Genomic DNA, 21,360 nt, shown 5'->3' with positions numbered 1-21,360 from the left:
AGGAATCCATTCCGTGCAGATATCCGGCCTGGGCATTGGAATCTGGGGAGCGTCTTGCCTGCCTGCACGTGGCAGAGAGGCAGGGCTGAGCTGGATGTGTGGTGGTGCTGGGCGCCCTGTCATGGGCCTAGGGGGTGGGAATACAGGGGGGCTCGGGCACATACCCGAAACCTGCAGCATCAGGGAGGGCTCCCAGCAGGGTGGAGGAGCTGCCAGGTTGCCCTTTGCCAAACCACGGGAGGATGAGCCAGGGAGTCGGGTGCTGAGGGGAAGGGATGTCTGGGGCTGGGGTAAGTTGCAAGAGGCTGTCGGTCTGAGCTGGCTCTCTGGGGTGCTGCGATGCAGCCACCGGTGCCTCCTTGCACCTCACATTCCACTGGCTAACAAGAGTTCTTGTTCCTGCCACAGGAGTCCTTTTTTCACTGGGCGTTCGGTGTCACTGAGCCAGGCTGCTACGGCGTCATTGATGTTGACACTGGGAAGTCGACCCTGTTTGTGCCCAGGCTTCCTGCCAGCCATGCCACCTGGATGGGAAAGTAAGGAGCAGCCTGGCTGGGGCACCGCGGCTACCAACCACGGGCCAGCGGTGGGGAGGGGAGGTGGAGGGGAGGTGGGATGGGAGGGCCGGGCTGGGCCTGGGGATGGGGAGTAGGGAAGAACTACAGGAGGAAGGGCATGCGGTCAGGGCTGTGACAGCCTGCCTCGCACCAGAGCCCTGCACCCTTGGTTGGGAAGGGATGTTACAGCTGGAGTACAACTGTGTCGTAGGAGTTACTAAGAAATTATTTTAGGTAGACAGAGAGGAAAAGGGGTCCTTGGGAAGTTTTCTGGTAAAGCCCCAGCTCCTAAAGCCAGGCGGGCAACCTTTGATATGCAGATGCAGGCCATTAGAAACTGGGTCCACCCAACATGGCGATTCCCAAGGCCTTCTTGCCCTTGCCCCACACGTTCCTGGCAACATGGCTGCCCCCATGTATCCCCACATGTGTAGAACATCCATGGCACCCTGCATTTGCATATTAAAAGGCTAGGGTGGGAGGGCCAGCTTTTTCGTGGGCTATGTGAATAACATGCTTGGTCAAACCAATCCCCGAGCCCTATGCAAATCAGACACCACCTCCCCCAGCCTCTGCATATATACCTGGCTGGTGGCCACTGCACTTGGGGGCCTCCTCTTTCAGCTTTGGAGTCCCCCTTCCTCTGTCTCTGTACGGAGGACCTTCTTCCTTCTGTCTTCTCCCTTCCTTCTTGTCTATTAAACTCTCCACTCCTTAAAACCACTCCATGTGTGTCCATGTCATTTTTTCTAATTCGACTCGAGACCGAGAACCATGGTGTTCCTCCACTCATCACAGCCCTGTCAGCTGGGGGCCTTGTTTGTTTAGAAGTGCAGTTTGTTACTCCTGAAATTCTAGCTTCCTCGCTCTGTGAAAACGTCTGAGGCTTTGGCCCTGGGAGGCCGTCACTCCTGCATGGCATTGACAGGTGTGGCATGGCCCTTTGCGTGCCTGAGGGTGGTGAGTTGGGTTGGGGTTGGGGGACCGCCTTTCCGAGACCTGTTGCTGATATGCTGGGTGTGTTATTTGCTGCCTGCCTCTGCACACAGCGCAGGCCCTGCCCTCCTGGCCCACGTGTGAGATGGAGCAGAGGCTTGGGCTGCGGTGCACCTTCCTCCACCCTCCACGGTGCCTGCTGTTCCAGGTTCCCCCACCCCCGAGGAGCTGTTTTGCCTGCTCAGAGGTGCTGGGGTGGACGCTGTACTTAACCAGGGAGGTTTGAGGTGATCAGAGGATCCTGCTAAATGCTGGCCGCCTCGCTGTGTGTCATCTCCGCCTGGAGAGTGATTTTTCTGGGCTAATGTATAAATTGCAGCCTTTGCTGCCTGGTGCCCCAGAACGCTCATTACCAGGTTGGCTGGAGAGGCTGTGACTGGTTTGAGTGACAAGGCCCCTGGCTGCCACAGGGACTGGGCTCTGTGCCGAGGGCCGGGGCCACAGTGGGGCTTCCCCTGCTTCCAGCGCCACCCTCCCCTCACCCTTCCTTCAGTGCAGATTCCGTTTCTGCCTTCGTTGGCTGTGGTGTGTGCTGCTCCTGCTGTCTCAGGGAGGGGGGTTCGGGCTTACAAGTTGGTGATCATTCTGCTCTTAGGCTGCTTGGCAGGATCCCAGCCTGGCAAGACTGGCATCATTGCTGGGCAGGACTCAGCCAGGAGCACAATTGGCAGCAGCAGAAAAGAGGGCTGTTTCTCCTGGGGGTGATCTCCTGGCTCAGCCCCTGGGAAGAAGGGCACGGAGTGGACACACCCGGGCCGAGTGCCTTTGGGGCTTCTACTGGGCTGCCGCTCGGAGGCCCTCACCTGACGGTGCCTTCCCATCCTGTTGTGATCTTTACTGTCGACCTTCATCTCATTCCCAGTGGAATCCTTATGACTGCCCTGTTAGAAAAGAGGAAATGGCTCAGCATGGTAGCATGACCCGTGCAGGTCCTGCCGCCAGGTGTTGCTGGAGCTGCAGTCGGAGGCTGAGCTTGCCTGCTCGCTCAGTGTGGCTTCTGAGGGGCCGTGGGGCCTGCGAGTGGGTCTGGTCGTGTTTGGGGCTCCAGTTCCTTCCCTGTGATGCCGCTCTGGAAGCCCCCCAGGACTGGAGTTACAGTGCTGGCCACTGTGGTGGTGGTTATATCTGTGACACTGACATGAGGCAGGGATGGTTCCAGGAGGGAGATTGTCTTGTCCAAAAATGGCCACAGCAGTGTTTCTGGACACTCGCTGTCTGCAGGTGACATCTATTTCCCTCCCGCCTGACCCAGGTCTGGGCCTCATGACCAGGTGGCAGTACTGCTGGGTGACATCTGAGGCTTGACTGTAAACTGCACTGTGGCTTCCACCTGGTTCTCTCCCGTGGGGTGCTTGCCCTGGGAACCCACCCGCCACATCATGAGGAAGCACAGACTCCCCACAGGGGGACCCCAGCCGCCAGCAGCACCAGCCGCCAGTGTGCACGAGCCCCAGGTGGTTCCGAGCCCCAGCCTTCCACCTGCTGAGGTCCTAGATGTGGAGCAGAGCTTTGCTGTCCTCTCTGGGCTCGGTCTGAGTTCCCGACCTTCAGAGTCCATGAACATGATCGGTGGTTTTGCACTCCATTAAATGTTAGGGTGGTTTATTCCGCAGCCATTGTAGCTGGGACAGCAGTGACGAAGAGTTTAGGTTTGCTTTCTGCAGGAGGATTCTCCCAGCATCCTCTCTCCACCCAGAGCAGAGTTGTGGCCTCAGCCTTTCTTGCTGAGTGCACTTTCTTGCAAGTGGCACACCTCAGGACGAGTGAGGGCTCCTGTGCCAGGGGATCCTTGACTCTGGGTGACACCTGCAGTTTTGACCTGGCTGCCCTCTCATCCTCCTCATGGCCCTCACTGCTGGCTCAGAGCCTGTTGACATGTCCCACTGCTCAGAGAAGCAGCTTGGCAGTCAGGGCGGATGCCTCCTCTGTGTGCATGCTGCGCAGGTCAGATCAGGCAACCTTCATCCCAAGGGGGCTTCTGGCCCCATAGCTGAGAGGTAGACCCTTGTGTCCTGCCATCCTGGTTCCCTACTACAGCCACCCCCAGCAGGCCTGTCCATTCCTCTGCCCTGGGGTGACCCTGTCTGAATCTCCACATCCTGAGCCCTCGGGAGACAAAGCTCAGTTGTAACAGAGCAGTGGTGGCGAGGTTGACTGTGTGGGACTGGAGCTGGGGAGTGGCCAGATCTGATTGCGTACGGCTGCTTCCAGCTGCTCCTGAAATCAATAGGGCACTGGGAGCGAGGCTGACGGGAGTACCTGGCCTTTGCAAGCAAAACCCACCAGACTGCACATTTGACCTTCAGCTCCTCAGCTTCCTTTTGAGTCCCTATCTGATGGTTTTTGAAAATCCATCTGGCAGATACTGCGATCCAAAGTCGCCCAGGGAAACGACACCCCCGTCTGCAAGATCTGCCACTTCCTGCGGAAACGGTCTTGCTGTTGTCAGGGTTGCAGACACCTGGGGCCGTGGGCAGCCTGAGGCCGGCCCACTCCTCACTCCAGGCCCGTTCTGGGACGAGGAGGGTGGTAGTTTTGAATGCATTTTTATTCCGAGTCTCTGCTCACAACAGTGTGTGGTGTCTTTTTGATGTGAGAGCGTTTCCCATCATTTTTCATCGGAGTCGGGCTTAGTGGAGGATGGCTTTGGCTGTGGGCCTGTGTGAGTCAGCGCCCCATGCAGCTTCAGAGCCCAGAGTTGGGGAGCCTCTTTGACCAGGTCAGGGGGCCCTCCTGGAACCTTTGTACTTTGTACCCTGTTCCGTCCCTGGCTGTGGTATGCAGGGAGGGGCACTCAGCCTTCCCAGGGCCATACCCACATCTTGTGTGAGAGATGGATGTGGGTATGGTGGGAGGGTTTGCACATGTATGGTGTATGTGTGGGGGGCTGTGTGTGCATATGGAGTGCATACCTGTGTGTGGTGTGGTGCATGTGGAGGGGTGGGTAGGTATGGATGTGATGTGGAGAGGACGTATGTGGGGGGTGTGTGTGAGGTGTGTGATGCATGTAGAGTATGTTGCGTGTGGGGGGCATTGCTGTGTTTGTGGTGTGTGTGGTGTGTAGGGTGTTTGTGATGAGGGTGTGTGTGTTTAGTAGGTAGGGTGTTTGTGATGGTGTGGTGGGTGTGTGGGTGTGTGAGTAGTGTGTGGGGTGTTTGTGATGGGGTGTGGTGGGTGTGAGTGTGCTGTGTTGTGCGTGGGTGTGCATGTGGTGTGCAGGGTGTTTGTGATGAGGGTGTGTGTGTGTAGTAGGTAGGGTGTTTGTGATGGTGTGGTGGGTGTGTGGGTGTGTGAGTAGTGTGTAGGGTGTTTGTGATGGGGGTGTGGTGGGTGTGAGTGTGCTGTGTTGTGTGCAGGTGTGTGTGGTGTGTAGGATGTTTGTGATGAGGGTGTGTGTGTGTGTAGTATGTAGGGTGTTTGTGATGGGGGGTGTGTGTGTGTGTAATATGTAGGGTGTGTGTGATGGGCTGTGGGTGTGAGTGTGCTGTGTTGTTTGTGGGTGCGTGTGGTGTGTAGGGTGTTTGTGATGAGGGTGTGTGTGTAGTGTGTAGGGTGTTTGTGATGGGGGTGTGTGTGGGTGTGTGTGTAGTATGTAGGGTGTTTGTGATGGGGTGTGGTGGGTGTGAGTGTGCTGTGTTGTGTGTGGGTGCATGTGGTGTGTAGGGTATTTGTGATGAGGGTGTGTTTGTGTAGTGTGTAGGGTGTTTGTGATGAGGGTGTGTGTGGGTGTGTGAGTAGCATGTGTGGTGTTTGTGATGGGGGTGTGGTGGGTGTGAGTGTGCTGTGTTGTGTGTGGGTGCGTGTGATGTGTAGGGTGTTTGTGATGAGGGTGTGTGTGTAGTGTGTAGGGTGTTTGTGATGGGGGTGTGTGTGTGTGTGTGTGTAGTGTGTAGGGCGTTTGTGATGGGGGTGTGGTGGGTGTGAGTGTGCTGCGTTGTGTGTGGGCACGTGTGGTGTGTAGGGTGTTTGTGATGAGGGTGTGTGTGTGTAGTGTGTAGGGTGTTTGTGATGGGGGTGTGTGTGGGTGTGTGTGTAGTGTGTAGGGCGTTTGTGATGGGGGTGTGGTGGGTGTGAGTGTGCTGTGTTGTGTGTGGGCACGTGTGGTGTGTAGGGTGTTTGTGATGAGGGTGTGTGTGTGTAGTGTGTAGGGTGTTTGTGATGGGGGTGTGGTGGGTGTGTGAGTAGCGTGTGCGGTGTTTGTGATGGGGGTGTGGTGGGTGTGAGTGTGCTGTGTTGTGTGTGGGTGCATGTGGTGTGTAGGGTATTTGTGATGAGGGTGTGTTTGTGTAGTGGGTAGGGTGTTTGTGATGGGGGTGTGTGTGGGTGTGTGAGTAGCGTATGCGGTGTTTGTGATGGGGGTGTGGTGGGTGTGAGTGTGCTGTGTTGTGTGTGGGTGCGTGTGGTGTGTAGGGTGTTTGTGATCAGGGTGTGTGTGTGTAGTGTGTAGGGTGTTTGTGATGGGGGTGTGTGTGGGTGTGTGTGTAGTATGTAGGGCGTTTGTGATGGGGGTGTGGTGGATGTGAGTGTGCTGTGTTGTGTGTGGGTGCGTGTGGTGTGTAGGGTATTTGTGATGAGGGTGTGTGTGTGTAGTGGGTAGGGTGTTTGTGATGAGGGTGTGTGTGGGTGTGTGAGTAGCGTGTGCGGTGTTTGTGATGGGGGTGTGGTGGGTGTGAGTGTGCTGTGTTGTGTGTGGGTGCGTGTGGTGTGTAGGGTGTTTGTGATCAGGGTGTGTGTGTGTAGTGTGTAGGGTGTTTGTGATGGGGGTGTGTGTGGGTGTGTGTGTAGTATGTAGGGCGTTTGTGATGGGGGTGTGGTGGATGTGAGTGTGCTGTGTTGTGTGTGGGTGCGTGTGGTGTGTAGGGTGTTTGTGATGAGGGTGTGTGTGTGTAGTGGGCAGGGTGTTTGTGATGGGGGTGTGTGTGGGTGTGTGAGTAGCGTGTGCGGTGTTTGTGATGGGGGTGTGGTGGGTGTGAGTGTGCTGTGTTGTGTGTGGGTGCGTGTGGTGTGTAGGGTGTTTGTGATGAGGGTGTGTTGTGTGTGGTATGTTTTTCCAGCTCTGCCCCACCAAGTGTCCGGCGGATCGAGGCTTCCCCAGCCTCTCTGGTGCCTCCCTCCCACGCTCCCCATGATCGGCAGGGTGTGGGGGGCCCTCTTTGCCGTGCAGGCCTCTGAGAAGGGGCTGAAGAGCTCCTTCAGCTGCTGTCCGGGCGGTTTGAGGCGCTGACCCTGGGCAGGCCTGGTCACTGGACCTGGTCTCCAGCCTGCCGGGCAGCGCTGTCCCCTCTGCGCCCCTGCGAGGAAGCCTTGCTCGGGGAGTGGTCTTTGGGCGTAGGCACCTGCGTCACTGTGGCGAGGTCTGCTTTTGTCGCTGACCAGCTGATGACATCCTTGGATGGCTGCCGGCTTTCACCGCGGAGCAAGTGCCACTGCCTTCTGTGGTGAGCAGAGTGAGAGTCGGCAGCGTTGTTTGTAGCTGAAGGCAGGCCGGGCTGCGGGAAATGGATGGTGACGGCTGTAATTTGGCCCTATTACTTATTCATTAACCGCATGCAGGTGGTCAGCCAGCCGGCAAGACCTGCTCTTTGAAATTTCATTTTCTAGAGGACTCCTTGTGTCTGCTCTGTGTGGTGTTAATTTAATGTCTCCTTCCCACCCGTGGCCCCCACAGGTGCTGGCGGTCACTGCAGAGTGTGCAGCCACGGGCTCTGACTCCGGGGACTGGGAAAGGCCTCTCTCATTCATGCCAGGGCCCAGCTGGGGTCCCTGGATGCTGACCCCTGTGGAGGACGAGAGCCCCTTTGGGTAGGAGGACTTCTCCTCTCTCCTCCCAAAGCTCTCCTTGGCACTTGAGGGGAGTGTGTGTGGGGTGACAGCAGCTTCTCTGCTGACCCATCCTCTCCAGTCTGGTCATTTCTTTTTTTCTTTCTTTCTTTTTTTTTTTGAGACGAACTTTTGATCTCATCACCCAGGTTGGAGTGCAATGGCGCAATCTCAGCTTGTTGCAACCTCCACCTCCCGAGTTAAAGCGATTCTTCTGCCTTAGCCTCCTGAGTAGCTGGGATTACAGCCATCACACTCGGCTAATTTTTTTGTATTTTTAGTAGAGATGGGGTTTCACCATGTTGGCCAGGCTGGTCCTGAACTCCTGACCTCAGGTGATCCGCCCACCTCGGCCTTCCAAAGTGCTGGGATTACAGGTGTGAGCCACGGTGCCCGGCTTCCAGTCTGGTTGTTTCTATCCAGGCTTCCCATGCCATGGGGCCTGACGTGAAGTACCATTGCTGGACTGCAGACTCCCCACGGGACAGTGTGCAGACCCTTCCTTCTGCCCTGGCCAGCCTGGTCTGCGGGAGTCCAGAGCCCCCCAGGGGCCTCTCCAGCCAGCTTTGCAAGGCTTGTGTGGCCACACCTCTTTTCTCATCGGCCCCACCAAATCATGGCTGCCAAGCCTTCGGTGACTGGTTTGATGTGGAAGTCTGGCACGCATATCCCTTAGGGTGACGTTTAAATGGTTTTTACTATAATTAGCCCCCAAACATGAAAAATAAGTACTATCCAAACTTAATTATCTCTGCCCTTTAAGAGAGAATGAAATCCACAGTTGCCAGAAAAGCTGTTTGCAGCTTTTCAGGTTTTATCTGTCGAATGGCTCCTCTGTTGAGAATCAGGCCTCCGGCTCGGGAGGCGCTTTTTGGCAGGAGGGGCCAGAACGCATTTCCTGGTGGCTTCCCTCTGCACAGTTGGGGTGAGTTGGGAGGTTTCAGGCCCCTAACGGGAGTGGAGGTGACAAGGTTAGGTGCCACACTGATGGCTGCCACACTGATCCTCTGTAGGGCGCTGGCCTCAAAATCATGTCCTTTGTACTTCCCCAGTCTGCCGTGAGGTTGCTTTCCACTCCTGTCACAGTTGGAGGCAATGAAGGGAGGGGGGCTAGAGGCAGAGCTGGGAACAACTGAGGACGCACGGTGTCTGTTATGGAGCCAGAAAGTCCAGGGCTGATGGCCTTGCCTTTTGTATTTCTGACACGTGCTTTTGTGCCGGGTTGTGGGGTCACCTCGGTGCCGAGAGTGTGGTTGCTCAGTAGCAAAGGGTCTGCAGGCTTCCCTTGAGCCAGCTGCACAATAAGCCCTGCGTCTGGGGCCTCCGGAGTCCAGGCTAGGTGCTCGTCATCAATTCCTGCCCCGTAACTGCTCGAGGCCGTCCTAATGGAGGTGTCAGACCTTGACCATTTAACTTTTGAGTCTTGTCTCAAATGCACAAGTGAATGTGACTGAATCATGCAAATTTAATTAACAGCAGGAGCTTGATAACCCGTGATCATTTCAGAGAAGCCAAAAGGGAGAGAAGGCAAAGGGCATTGTGGGCTGCACTGAGCAGCTGATTGATCACGGTGAGATCTCCTGGGCCCTCGGTGTTCCTTGTTGTTGCTCGCTGCAGCTGTCCCTGGGCCCTGTGGCCAGTAGTTCCTGGTTTGGGTGGGGAGGGAAGTGGTGGAGGACTCAGAGAGAGGAGCGGATTCTGTTTCCTGGGAGTGATGCTGGTCTTTAGTGTCACAAAGGCTGAGAATGGCACTTAGGACACCAGGAGCTCACTCATGAAGGTCGTCACCTGCGAGTCCCAAGGTTCTCTCCCTCCACCGTGTTCTGTGGGGTTCCCCAGGCACATTGTCCTCCGCAGCCCCTCTGTCCCCGTTATCAGTAGAAGGTCTTGACTGCAAGTTGTCCAGGTTGTTGCCATTTTGAACAAAGAATTGGACATAACCCCCAAAGAAAGGAAAGAATGAAGCAACAAAAGAATGAAAGTACACTCCATAGTGTGGGAGCCGGCTGAGCAGAGGTTCAAGGGCCTAGTGACAGAACCTTCTCTGGTCCAAATACCCCCAGGAGGTTTCCCATTGGCCACTTGGTGCTCACCTTGTGTAAATGAAGTGGTGGCCTGCAATCAGTCTGATTGGTTGCAGAAAGCAACCTTTGTAACTTCACTTCTAAAACCTCTGTAACTTCTAAAGTGAAGTTAGAAAGTTGCGTTTGTGTGCAAACCAAGACTCCACTTGTTATCAGAGGTACTTTCAATTTCCCATCTGCCTCAAAAAAAAGGGGATTTGCAAAAAGAGCAGCCTCTGGTCCTTTGTTACTTAGGTGTGGAAAGTTAGGATTTTCCTTTCAATTTAGTTCCAGGAAGTCTGTATGAAAGAGCCCTAGGTTTCTTGCCTCCCGACCCTGTTCTCCTGTCTCACCACCACCCCTTGACAGCCCAGGAGGTACCATCCGGAGACCATGTGCTGTTTTTTGTCAGAGGCCTATTTGGGACCCAGCGCCTCGTGACTGTAATGCTGTGAGGTCACAGACAGCTGGGGGGCTGGGGCACGGCTGGGGATAGAGCCCCTGTGATGAGGTGGGGCCCAGGTGTGGGATGGCGTAGGACCGAGTGCGCGTGTGTCATTGGACTTGGCTCTCAGTGTCTCCCCTGTGTGGTTTGTGTTCCTTTATCCTTACGTAAGCTCCGTCACCAACAACGACATTGACTTATCTGCTGACCAAGAGCCTGGGGGTGGCGGCTTGCTGGACCCAGACTGGAGGTCTGCCTAGCACAGCTGTGACCAAAGGGCCCGTCAGGAGGTGGACGAGGGTTGCCCAACTTCGTCCATTCTGTCTCTTCTCACTGGCAGATTTTTCGGGGGTAATGAGTAAGCTTGAGTTTTTCTCATCACATTGAGTAATACTGATATTGACTTTCTAAAAATGTTAATTTGTGACTGGGCATAGTGCCTAATGCATATAATCCCAGCACTTTGGGAGGCTGAGGCAGGAAGATTGCTTGAGCCCGGGAGTTTGAGGCTGCAGTGAGCTGTGATTGTGCCACTGCACTCCAGCCTGGGTGACAGAACAAGATGCTGTCTCTAGGAAATAAAATAAACATTGTTATTATTGTTATTTGAGATGGAGTCTTGCTCTGTCACTCAGGCTGGAGTGCAGTGGCGCGATCTTGACTCCCTGCAACCTCCACCTCCCGGGTTCAAGCGATTCTCCTGCCTCAGTCTCCTGAGTAGCTGGGACTACAGGCACCCGCCGCCATGCCCTAATTTTTTGTATGTTTAGTAGAGACGGGGTTCCGTCGTGTTAGCCAGGATGGTCTTGATCTCCTGACCTTGTGATCTACCTGCCTCATCCTCCCAAAGTGCTGGGATTACAGGTGTGAGCTGCTATGCCCGACCTCAAAATAAACTTTCCTTTAAAGATGCTCCATGAAGATCTGGCAGACAGATTGTTTTATGCCACAGAGGGTGGGGTGCACTAGCTGGCTACCCTGGTGGACTGTCTCTGGCAGTGGAGGGGGATGATAGGGCTTTTTGTCTGCAGCGGCTGGCTGCAGGTGGCTAGGGTCACAGAGGAGCAGGGGTTGCTGAGGAAAGCAGCTGTGGTTCATCCGTCACTCCGTGGCCCAATGTCCTTTGCCCTCCAAGCGTGTGTTGGGCAGACCTGTTCGGTGCTGGGTGCTGGGTGCTGGCCGTGATGGGGGTGGGCCTGGGGCTCCATGGCCTGGGCTTGGCAGGCAGGAAGGTGACCATGCTGAGCCATTACCAAGCCCTGATCCTGGCATTCCTTGTGCTTTTCTTTGAGGATCCATTCCAAGGAGCACTTCAAGGAGAAGTATGCCGTGGATGACGTCCAGTACGCAGATGAGGTGGGTAGCTGGCTCCTCCTCTGAGCAGCCCAGGGCTTCTAGCACGCCTTCCACTCCTGGAGTTCCTCTCCTTCCACTGCCACAACCTTGCCGGATGTCAGGGACGCTACCGCCTGGCCACCGGCCGCCACGCTGGGGGTGCTGCCATCTGGAAGGAGCAGGCAGCAATCCATGCGTCAGGCTTCTCTGCGGAGCCATTGCTTTGCCTGGGAAGGCCTCTGACTCTCTGGGTGGAAGTGTCTGGTGACCTGGGTTGTGGCCGCTGAGATACATGAGGTGTCTCTGAGGGGCGGGCCTGCCTGCAGCGGTGGCAGACGATCTGAGTCACCGTGAGGCTAGGCCGAGGCCTTTGTGCGTCTCGAGTCCTGCTGATGCCACTGTCAGAAAAGCCCGAGGCTGTGAAAGGCTTGTAGAGTGGCGTTGGAGGTCCCTTGACTTCAATCCACTTCTCAGTGGGGTTGTCCATCTGGTGTCATGTGGCCCGGGTAGGCGTGTGACTGTCCTCTTGGGGTTTTGAATCTGTGCCAACCAAGTCCAGGCAGGTGAAAGGGGCTGCCCTGACTCCTTGACTCCAGCTCTCCTTCCTGCCAGTGGGGCAGGGCTGGGACAGAGGCGAGAGCACAGCTGGGAGCCCCTGTGGTCTACGTGACCAAAGGCCCTGACACTAAACCACTGTCTGGCACACAGGAGGCCTCTGTGCTCTGGCCCTGGGCGCTCTCACAACGTGACATCCTGTGCAGGTCAGTGCAGTGTGGAATGCGAAGCACCCAGAAGTCAGTGCCTGCCGCTGGGAGTTCAACCTGGACCCGGCAGCATCGGCTTTGGATGGGGCCCTCCCATAGCCACATTTCCACAGACAGAGATCGCATGTGGCCCATGCTAAGAGCCGGGGCTGCAGTGTGGAAGTGGCCGGGGGAGCTCTGGCGGCCAAGCAGCTTCCCCCTTCCTCTGGGCAGGACACAGCCTGGTTGAGAGGCAGGTTCCCAGGGATCATGGCTGGACACAGTGCTGTGAGAGGCCAGTTTGTCTCTGCCCAGCTTGTGGGGCCCAGCCCGGCCCGGCGCAGCCAGCTTGGAGGTGGCCAACTCTCTTTGACTCCAGGCAGGCCGCTACCATGTGCCCAGCCCTGCCCCTAGTTCTGCTGTCCTGGACTATGTTTTCCTTTTCTCTGTCTTTCTGCTATCCATCTTTTGAGGCCTTGCACCAGCCCCTGTATCTGCTGTAGACTGTGGTCCACACTGGTGCCCCTTCCCTGAGCCCTCAGGACAAGTTGTGGACACCATGGAGGCTGACTGTGTTCTGATGTGCACTCTGCCCTTGACTGTCTTGTATTTGTCTTGAACGCCCAGTTCTTTTCCCCCAGACGTTCCTCTTGCACTCTCTCCCTGCCCAGTCCCAGGGACATGTAGGGCATCAGAGGTGGCTGAGACGCAGGGCTCACCTCGACAGCCCAGGACACAGTCCGGTGCAGGAGGTGACCACATGAGTGAACAGTCACCGCAGGGTGGTGGTGCCTGGGCAGAGGTCCCCAGGAGAGCCTCTGTGAAGGGGCACTGCCCACCTCTGCAGGGCCACAGGGGCCTGTCTCTACAGCATCTTTTGCCTGGGTGGACTGTGGAGAGAGAAGGCTTTTGATGGATCTTTATGTTATTTCAATCCCAAGCTTTTGGGGTTGACTCTTAACATCTGAAGATTCTGTCAATACACGTGTGACCTAGCGTATCGATTCCTTTGAGTACAGGATCTAAAATAGACTGAATGTTTATTTGCATGCCCCCAACAAGACCATCTGCGTCTTACCTTGTATGTCTTGAAACTGGGGCGGGAGGCACCTACTCATTCATTCCCATTTTGCTTCTGACCCTCTCCGTGGCAGGTGTGTTCCTTGCCCCAGAAACTGCTTCTTAACACTGTTGCCCTTTGAAACCTTGACCCTTCAGCTCTCCTCGATGTGAAACCTGGAGGGACAGCCTGGGGTGGGCTGTGTCTCAAGGACCCTGGTGGGGCGGGCACCTGCCTCCGACTTGGACTCGGCTGCTGAGTCCGAGCCGCCTCTGGGCCACAGCCTCCCCAGCCACTGTCTGACATTTTTATCTTTATAACTGGGGGGAAATTCAGCTCCTTGTATACTGTGATTTCTGGGGGTGAGGAAGGAGAACTGGTCTCTAAGCGAAGTAAGAGAGAGGCCGCCTTGAGAGGGCAGGGAAGTTGTCAATGATAGCACAGAATGGCAGCTCGGAGACTGGCTCACTTTTCATCTTCGTGTACAAAGCAGAATCTTGAGGTTTCAGTAGAGTTCAAAGGCTGGAATCTCTTTAGGGTTCAGGGGCACCCCACGGCACCCCGTCACCACCACTGCCGTTGCAGATTGGTGTTGATGTTACCGTTACTGCCGCTGTTTTTACTGGGAACAAGGCTCATGTTGACAGCAGAGCAAGCGCTTCATGCCGGGGCGGCCCCCATGGGCTCCAGTAACACTGGCAGCTCTCTTGGAGCTCCTTGTCCCTCCCACTGTGGGGGGGACACAGCGGGGTGGGGACTGTGCGGGGCCAAAGCCCCCACCCCGTTCATAGATGAGGCTGAGGCTCAGAGAGAAAGGCCTGGTTCACGGCCCCACAGCTGGAGGGCAGTGGTGCTGGGATGTGACCCCAGGGGCCTCCCTTCCAGGCCTCCCTTGCCCCTCAGAAAGGAGGGCTGCTGTAGGACACTCCTGCGGAGGCTGCATGGACTGCCTGTGCCTTTGATTTTCTGTGGCTCAGAAGGGATCCTGCCAAAAAGTGTGACCTGCTGGACTGAGCCGGCTGAGCTGGGAGGTATCGCAGGTTGCTCGAGGTACGTGGGGCCTGTTGCATCGTGGGAGGTGACAGGAAGCCCTTTATTTAGGGGGGAGGGGTTCCCAGGCTGGTTCTGCAGTGCTCAGCCTCATCTCACTCGGGGTGGCCTCAGCTGTCAGTGACAAATCACAGCCAACGCTTGTCTCCTCTGAACCATGGCCGGTCACGTGATAGCGTGTATGACATGCAGGTGTCTGATGGGGCACAACTGGCTCCGAGGTTCCCTCCTCCCCACAGAGGATCCTGAGTTTATTGAGAAGGCAGTTCCCCTGGGAAGGAGGCACTCAGCAGAACCCTGAGTGGGGCCCCGAGGCTGTGCCGTGAAGGCCCAGTGCAAAGGCTGGCGGGATCACCGGCTGAGAGCTGGCAGGTGGAGCACGCGTTCCATGCACTAGCTTTCCTTTATGGTGCCAGGCAGATGTGAGAAGGTCCCAGGGTCACCAAGTTGGCTGCAGGCAGCACAGTAAGAGGACAACCGCGGCAGCACAGGGACAGGCATCGGGAGCAATGGGGTCAACAGGGGCCGCCACGCTGTGGGACCACCAGCCCAGGGCTCCTGGAACCTGATTGTTAAGGAGTAGCCACACATCCAGACTCTTGGTGATGTTTCCTGATGTTTACATTTGAGAAACCAATTTGAAGTTTTAGAAGCAGTACAGGGCACCAGTGTGCAGTACTGTTGGAGGAGAATGCCGTGAAAGAAGGTTTATTTTCAAAAGCTTCAGTGCTTGCAGGGCAGAGCCAGCTCTCTGGAGCCTTGCAGGCTTTCCCAACGCTGGCAAAGGCATATCCAGCTTTTTTCTCCAGCTCATCACCCTGCAAAAAGCGGCTCTCGGGCCTGGTCTGGGCCCTGGTTAGGAAAGCGCAGGAAGTGTCCGTGGGAAGCCTCTGATTGTCCCCGGGGGAGGATGTACACCCACAGGGTTCCGATGAATTCTGCCTGTGACCATCCAGCTCCATCTGCCAGAGAGACCGGGGGCTGCCCGAGAAATCGATGCTGGCTGTGGCATGAAGCAAGTCAGGGCCGTTTAACAGCACAGGGTGTGAGAGGTCCCCAGTGGCCACCATTCCGTGGAAATGAGGCCTTGAGTTGACAGAGCCAAGCTGTCGTGTGTGCCGGGGATACATCGGAGGGGATACATCGGGAGCCAGCAACACACAGCGCATTGTGTTCCCTTAATATTTGAGGCACGGAGTCAGGGTGTGCTGATGAGAGCATAGCACTAATGGGTCTCCGTGGGGAAGGGCGGGTGGAGCTGCCAGGCCGGGAGAGGTTTTGCAGCCACAGAAGTAACCAGGGCCCACTCAAGCAGTTGTGATCAATAAAAGATGTTGCCCTGTCAGGACTAGGAGATGCACAGCCTGCTCTCAGAGTCAGGCCTGGATTGTCTGAGCACGGTGCTGCAAGGAGACGGCTGCCCTCCCCTCCTCCATTATTCCTAACCAGCACGTCCAGAGAGTCGTCGCCCCGAGAAAAACCATCAGCCCACACATTTGTTATCGTGCTCCTCCCTCCCAAGACAATAGCAGATACAATCCCCAAGTGCCTCCTGGCTCTCTGCTTCTGCTGCTGTAATTGACAGACTCCTTCTGTGCCAATGAATGCAGACCCTTCACGTCAATGTAACAACACACCCAGGGCCAGCACATGCAGCCCTGTTCCATTTAATAAGCCTCCCCTTCCTTTGGAGGAGCTGAGGGTGTGGAGGGACACAGCTGAGCCTTTTGGTTTTTTTTTTTTTTTTTTTTTTTGATGCTGAGTTTTGTTCTTGCCCCCCAGGCTGGGGTGCAGTGGCGCTATCACGACTCACTGAAACCTCTGCCTCCCGGGTTCAAGCGATTCTCCTGCCTCAGCCTCCTGACTAGTTGGGATTACAATCACCAAGCCTGGCTAATTTTTTTTTATTTTTAACAGAGACAGGGTTTCAACATGTAGGCCAGGCTGGTCTCGAACTCCTGACCTCAGGTGATCCACCTGCCTCAGCCTTCCCAAAGTGCTAGGATTACAGGCATGAGCCACCACACCCGGCTGAGCCTTCTGTTTTTTTGCAACACTGAGGCCAAAGGACACAGCCGTTCTCCAAGCAGTCACTCAGTAACATGAGAGAGGATCCCGGGAGATTGTTGATACATGTCTGGAGGATCATTGGGCCGGGAGCATGGCAAACCTTGACAAAGTCTGTGGCTTTTCACCCAACAGTTTTAAAGGCATTTACTTTTTTTTTTTTTTTTTTTTTTTGGAGACAGAGTCTCACTCTGTTGCCCAGCAGGCTGGAGTGCAATGGTGTGATCTCGGCTCCCTGCAGCCTCGCCTCCTGGATTCAAGCAATTCTTCTGCCTCAGCCTCCTGAGTAGCTGCAACTACAGGCACGTGATGCCCAGCTAATTTTTGTATTTTTGGTAGAGATGGGGTTTCACCATATTGGCCAGGCTGATCTTGAACTCCTGACCTTGTGATCCACCCGCCTCGGCCTCCCAAAGTGCTGGGATTACATGCATGATCCACCGTGGCCGACTGGCATTTAATTTTAAGGAAATCCTTATATGCAAGGATGTTCATCACAGCATTATTTATAATAGCTAATTATTAGATGTAATTTTTTTTTTTTTTTTTGAGACAGAGTCTTGCTCTGTTGCCCAGGCTGGAGTGCAGTGGCGTGATCTTGGCTCACTGCAAGCTCCGCCTCCCGGGTTCACACCATTCTCCTGCCTCAGCCTCCTGAGTAGCTGGGACTATAGGCACCCGCCACCACGCCCAGCTAATTTTTTTGTATTTTTAGTAGAGATGGGGTTTCATTGTGTTAGCCAGGATGGTCTCGATCTCCTGACCCGTCCCATCCTCCCAAAGTGTATTAGATGTAATTTAAGTGTCCCGTAGAGGAATGAGTAGCGTCCACTAAAAGAGTATTCTACAGCCATAGGTTCAAATCTGGGCTGTGCTATTATTTTTTCACCTGACTCAGGCAAGTTCTCTAACCTGTAAGCCATTCTCATTTGCAGAACCTGCTTGTTTGCCGCGCTGTCTCCCCATGTGGTTAAATGAGATGCTGTGTGTAAAATGACTGGCACAGGCCATCAGCAGTGACTTACTGGACATTTACTGTCCCCAGCGGTAGTGACTGCTAAAAATTGCATGTTTGAAGAATATATAATGACAGGAAATAAGTGAAGCATGTAATTTCATATGATCCAAATGTCATTACAAATCTCTGTTTTTATGTGCAAAGCTAAATCGTCTCTGGAGATAGGATTGTACGTGCATTTTATCTTTTTATAGTTTTCAGTACGTTCCAGGTTTTCTTGGGAGGCATCTCAGTATTAAAAAAGGTATATGTATACATATGTCAAAACTTATCAAAATGTCTGTGTTAAATACAGGCAGCGTAGAGTACGTCAGTGATCACTCAATCAAGCTGTTAAAACAACACCACGTTCTTCTCACTCTCCCACTGAGTTGCGGGTGTAAAGAGTTAGGATCGGGGTGTGGAGAGAGGCGAGGGCTGTGGAGATGAGACTTTTCTCTGCCCTGGGGGTGCTCAGAAACAAGAGGGTCTGCACTAGCCAAGATACAGGGCAGACTGAGGAGGACGGCCTGGGAGAGGAAGAAATTGCTCCTGGCAGGCTGGTTGGCACATGGCGCTTTGCTGAGGGGAGTGGTGACTGTCAGTGGGGCAGTGGAGGAGGGAGTGAATGAACCTGCCCAGGGGGCTGGGGCTTCCATCCGGAGTGCAAATCGATGAGGCAGTAAGATGGGGAGAAGGCATTCAGGGAGAGGTAAGAGCTGGAGCAGAGGCGTGGAGAGATGAGCTGACCCGGCACGCAGGTTCAAGGGCTTGGCTGGGAAGTAACTGGCCTGCAGTGGCAGGAGGTCCAAGTGGGTCATGGTGGAGGGACAGAGAGTGGGCTGTGGGGTGGGGGCCAGAGGATGGGATTGGGGAAGGCCAACTCCCCTGGGTCTAGGGGTTGAATGGGAAGCAGGGAGGGAGGCCCCTGCCCTAGGAACCAGAGGCTGATAGGGCTGGAGCCTAAAGGGTTCCCGGGGGACGGGTCTTTGAGCAGGGACTTTGCAGATGGGCAGAGGGGCTGGCCTTGGAGGGTGGGAGGCGCTGGCTGCTTGGAGCCAGGGACCTGTGTGGTGCCTGGAAGCAGGGCAGTGCGGTGGGAAGCGAGCCAGGTGTAGGTTTATCCTCTCTGCCCCTCTATGGCTGTGTGGCTTTCAGAAGTCCGTCAACCAGGGAAAGCTGGGTTTCTTCACCTGCAGGGTGAGGGCAGCACCCGCGTCGCTTGTTCTAAGAATCTGCTTGATAAATGTGTACTGTCATTGTGAAGGAACGGTGGCATGTCATCTTCATTAGGCTTAGTGGTGCCTCTAAAGTGGGTTTTTCTTTCTGACCTTCTAGATTGCCAGTGTCCTGACGTCACAGAAGCCCTCTGTCCTCCTCACTTTGGTAAGTGGCTGGTGTCCAGGGGTGGGGCAGTGCTTGGCTCTGGGGAGGGTTTTTAGGCGGCCACCTCTCCTGCAGAGGTTGGGACCATAGGGGAGGATTAAGAAACTGAGAGGGGTCAGGTGCGGGGGCTCATGCCTGTTATGCCTTGAGAGGCCAAGGTGGGAGGATCGCTTGAGGCCAGGAGTTCCAGGCCAGCCTGGGCAACATGGCAAGACCCTGTCTCTACAACAAATTAAAAAGTTAGCCAGCCCTGGTGGCATGTGCTTGTGGTCGCAGCTACTTGGGAGACTGAGGCGGGAGACGTGCTTGAGCCCAGGAGTTTGAGGCTGCAGTGAGGTATGATCGCGCCAACTGCACTCCAGTCTGGGCCACAGACAGGACTCTGTCTCAAAAAAGAAAAAAAGAAACCAAGAGGAATGGTTATCGGTGATAAGTAGCAACACCTGCTCAGTCTGAATAGCGAACTGTTTATGGGACCCCATCCTTGAGTCTCCCCGGGACCTGCTGTGTCCTGTCATGAGGATGTGGACGAGACACCACACCCACTCCTAGGGTTAAGCCCGGCTAGAAGATGTATTTGTGTCAGGCTGAGCTCATGGAATTTGTGGGTGTAGAAAGTTTAATGGGTACCAAAATATAGCTAAGCAGAACAAATCAGATCTAGTATTTGATAGCACAACAGGGTGACTACAGTCAACAATAATTTATTGTATATTTAAAAATAACCAGAAGAGTATAATTGGATTGTAATAGAAAGGATAAATGCTTGAGGAGATGGATACCCCATGTATCCTGATGTGATTATTCCACATTGCGTACCTGTATCAGAATATCTCATGTACCCCATAAATGTATACACCTAATGCCTACCCACGAAAATTAAAAATAAAAAATTTGAAAAGGAAAAAGGAAAGTTTACTCCCATCCTCTGTCTCCCCGTTAATAGAATCTGAAAACCACACCCCCTGGCATCTGCCCTCAAGGTAGCAGGGGTGTGGGGTGCAGTGACTGACCGAGGGCCTGGGCTAGGGTGGGGAGTGCAAGGTGGGCTCCGGGTACGCTGGCAGGGTTTTGGGGGCACTTGGGCTGTGGCGTGCCCCCAGAGAATTCTCTGAAATTTCTCAGAGAAGTGTGCTTTCTTACACTTCGTTGAGCTTGGGAGTTTCATATAAGAGGCACGTCCACAAGCCTTCTTCCTCCCAAAGTGACCCTTCCCTCTTGTCTTTTTTTTTTTTTTTTTGAGATGGAATATAAAAAGCAAAATTTATTCAAAGACCCGTGCTGACATTCTTAAATATCTGCTAGCCATAATAAATCAATATACTTTATGTTCTTAGCTCCCACAATTTAGCCTAAATACTTCCCCTGGCATGCTTATACTGGTCCAAGCAAGCATTAGGTCATAGCCTGTGCCTCTGCCTTATTTAAAAGTGTTTTTACCTTTGTCAGCATCCCACAAGTTACTTCCTCCTTCCTTTCTTCCCCTCTACCTTTGCCTCTTTTAAAAAGTTCTAAGTTGCTAGCCAGTCAGAACAAATACAGAATGTAAGGTCCCGTTCCAGCCAGTGGAAACTGGACACAGCAGTAGGGTGGACATGTCAGGTTGTAAATGACCCTGTCTCCTTTGTTCGGTGTACTCTCGTAGCAAAACTGCTGGCAAGTGCACCCTTTCTGCAGGAAGTGAAAGTGGCCTTACTAAATAAATTAAGTTTATGTTCAAGTGCTATTTCTCTATGGCACTGAAGAACAAGCATGTCAGACATGGAGTTTTGCTCTTGTTGCCCAGGCTAGATAGAGTGCAGTGGAGTGATCTCGGCTCACTGCAACCTCCGCCTCCCGGGTTCAAGCAATTCTCCTGCCTCAGCCTCCCGAGTAGCTGGGATTACAGACATGCGCCACCACACCCAGCTAATTTCGTGTTTTTAGAGACAAGGTTTCACCATGTTGATCAGGCTGGTCTCACACTCCCAAACTCAGGTGATCTGCCCACCTCAGCTCCCCAAAGTGCCGGGATTACAGGCATGAGCCACTGTGCCCAGCCTTTCTCTTTTCTTAATTGATTTTTACCAAAATAGTTTTTTTTGGTTGTTTCCGTTAGCACTTGGCGCCCTTTTTTTGCTTTACTGTTGATGGCTACTGTTGAAGCTTATGTGAGATGATTACTGTCATAGGTGATCCAATGTGTTTAATTTAGATGTACGATTAGACATCAAGCTGAAGTTCTGGGTAAAGAAATGGTGATTTAAAATGCCTTGCCCAGGCCGGGCATAGTGGCTCATGCCAGTAATCCCAGCACTTTGGGAGGCCGAGGTGGGCGGATTACTTGAGGTCAAGAGTTCGAGACCAGCCTGGCCAACATGGCAGAACCCTGTCTCTACTAAAAATATAAAAATTAGCTGGGCATGGTGGTGCGCACCTGTAATCCCAGCTACTCGAGAGGCTGAGGCAGGAGAATCACTTGAACTTGGGAGGTGGAGGCTGAGGTGAGCTGAGATGGTGCCATCACACTCCAGCCTGGGCGACAGAGCAAGACACTGTCTCAAATAAATAAATAAATAAATAAAATAAAATGACTTGCCTCTCTGGAGAGGACCCATTTTTCTCCAAATCCCTTGTTTTGTCTCCACTCCTGTCCGACTCCATCCTTGGAGTTAAGAGAGGGATGTCACCTGCTTCATAGCAGTCCTGCCAGAGTCGGGTCCTGCACGCCTCCCCAGAAGGGCTGGATTCGACAGGACTCTTGGATATTTTACAGTTAGTGCGGATTGTGTGCAGGAAAGGGAAGATGGACCAGGCTGAGGAGAGCAGATTTGTAGTGGGAGTGGCCCTGAATCCTTACCT

General features: G+C 54.2%; 1 protein-coding gene across 4 annotated transcripts in view; it reads left to right on the top strand.

Moving 5' to 3' along the window:
• PEPD (peptidase D) overlaps window positions 1–21,360 on the top strand; it is a 137,624-nt gene that overhangs the window by 10,940 nt on the left and 105,324 nt on the right. For 3 of the 4 annotated variants that reach the window (XM_077982062.1, XM_001108725.5, XM_077982061.1), the window contains exons 3-5: window positions 409–536; window positions 11,174–11,237; window positions 18,472–18,519. In XM_077982062.1, the coding sequence (XP_077838188.1) occupies window positions 409–536; window positions 11,174–11,237; window positions 18,472–18,519 (240 nt within the window). The remainder of the gene's footprint in view (window positions 1–408; window positions 537–11,173; window positions 11,238–18,471; window positions 18,520–21,360) is intronic. The other variant, XM_077982063.1, reaches the window with a different exon arrangement.

This window comes from Macaca mulatta, chromosome 19 (assembly GCF_049350105.2).
Source record: "Macaca mulatta isolate MMU2019108-1 chromosome 19, T2T-MMU8v2.0, whole genome shotgun sequence".
Taxonomy (NCBI): Eukaryota; Metazoa; Chordata; class Mammalia; order Primates; family Cercopithecidae; genus Macaca; species Macaca mulatta.
This window is presented reverse-complemented; position numbering and strand designations above follow the sequence as displayed.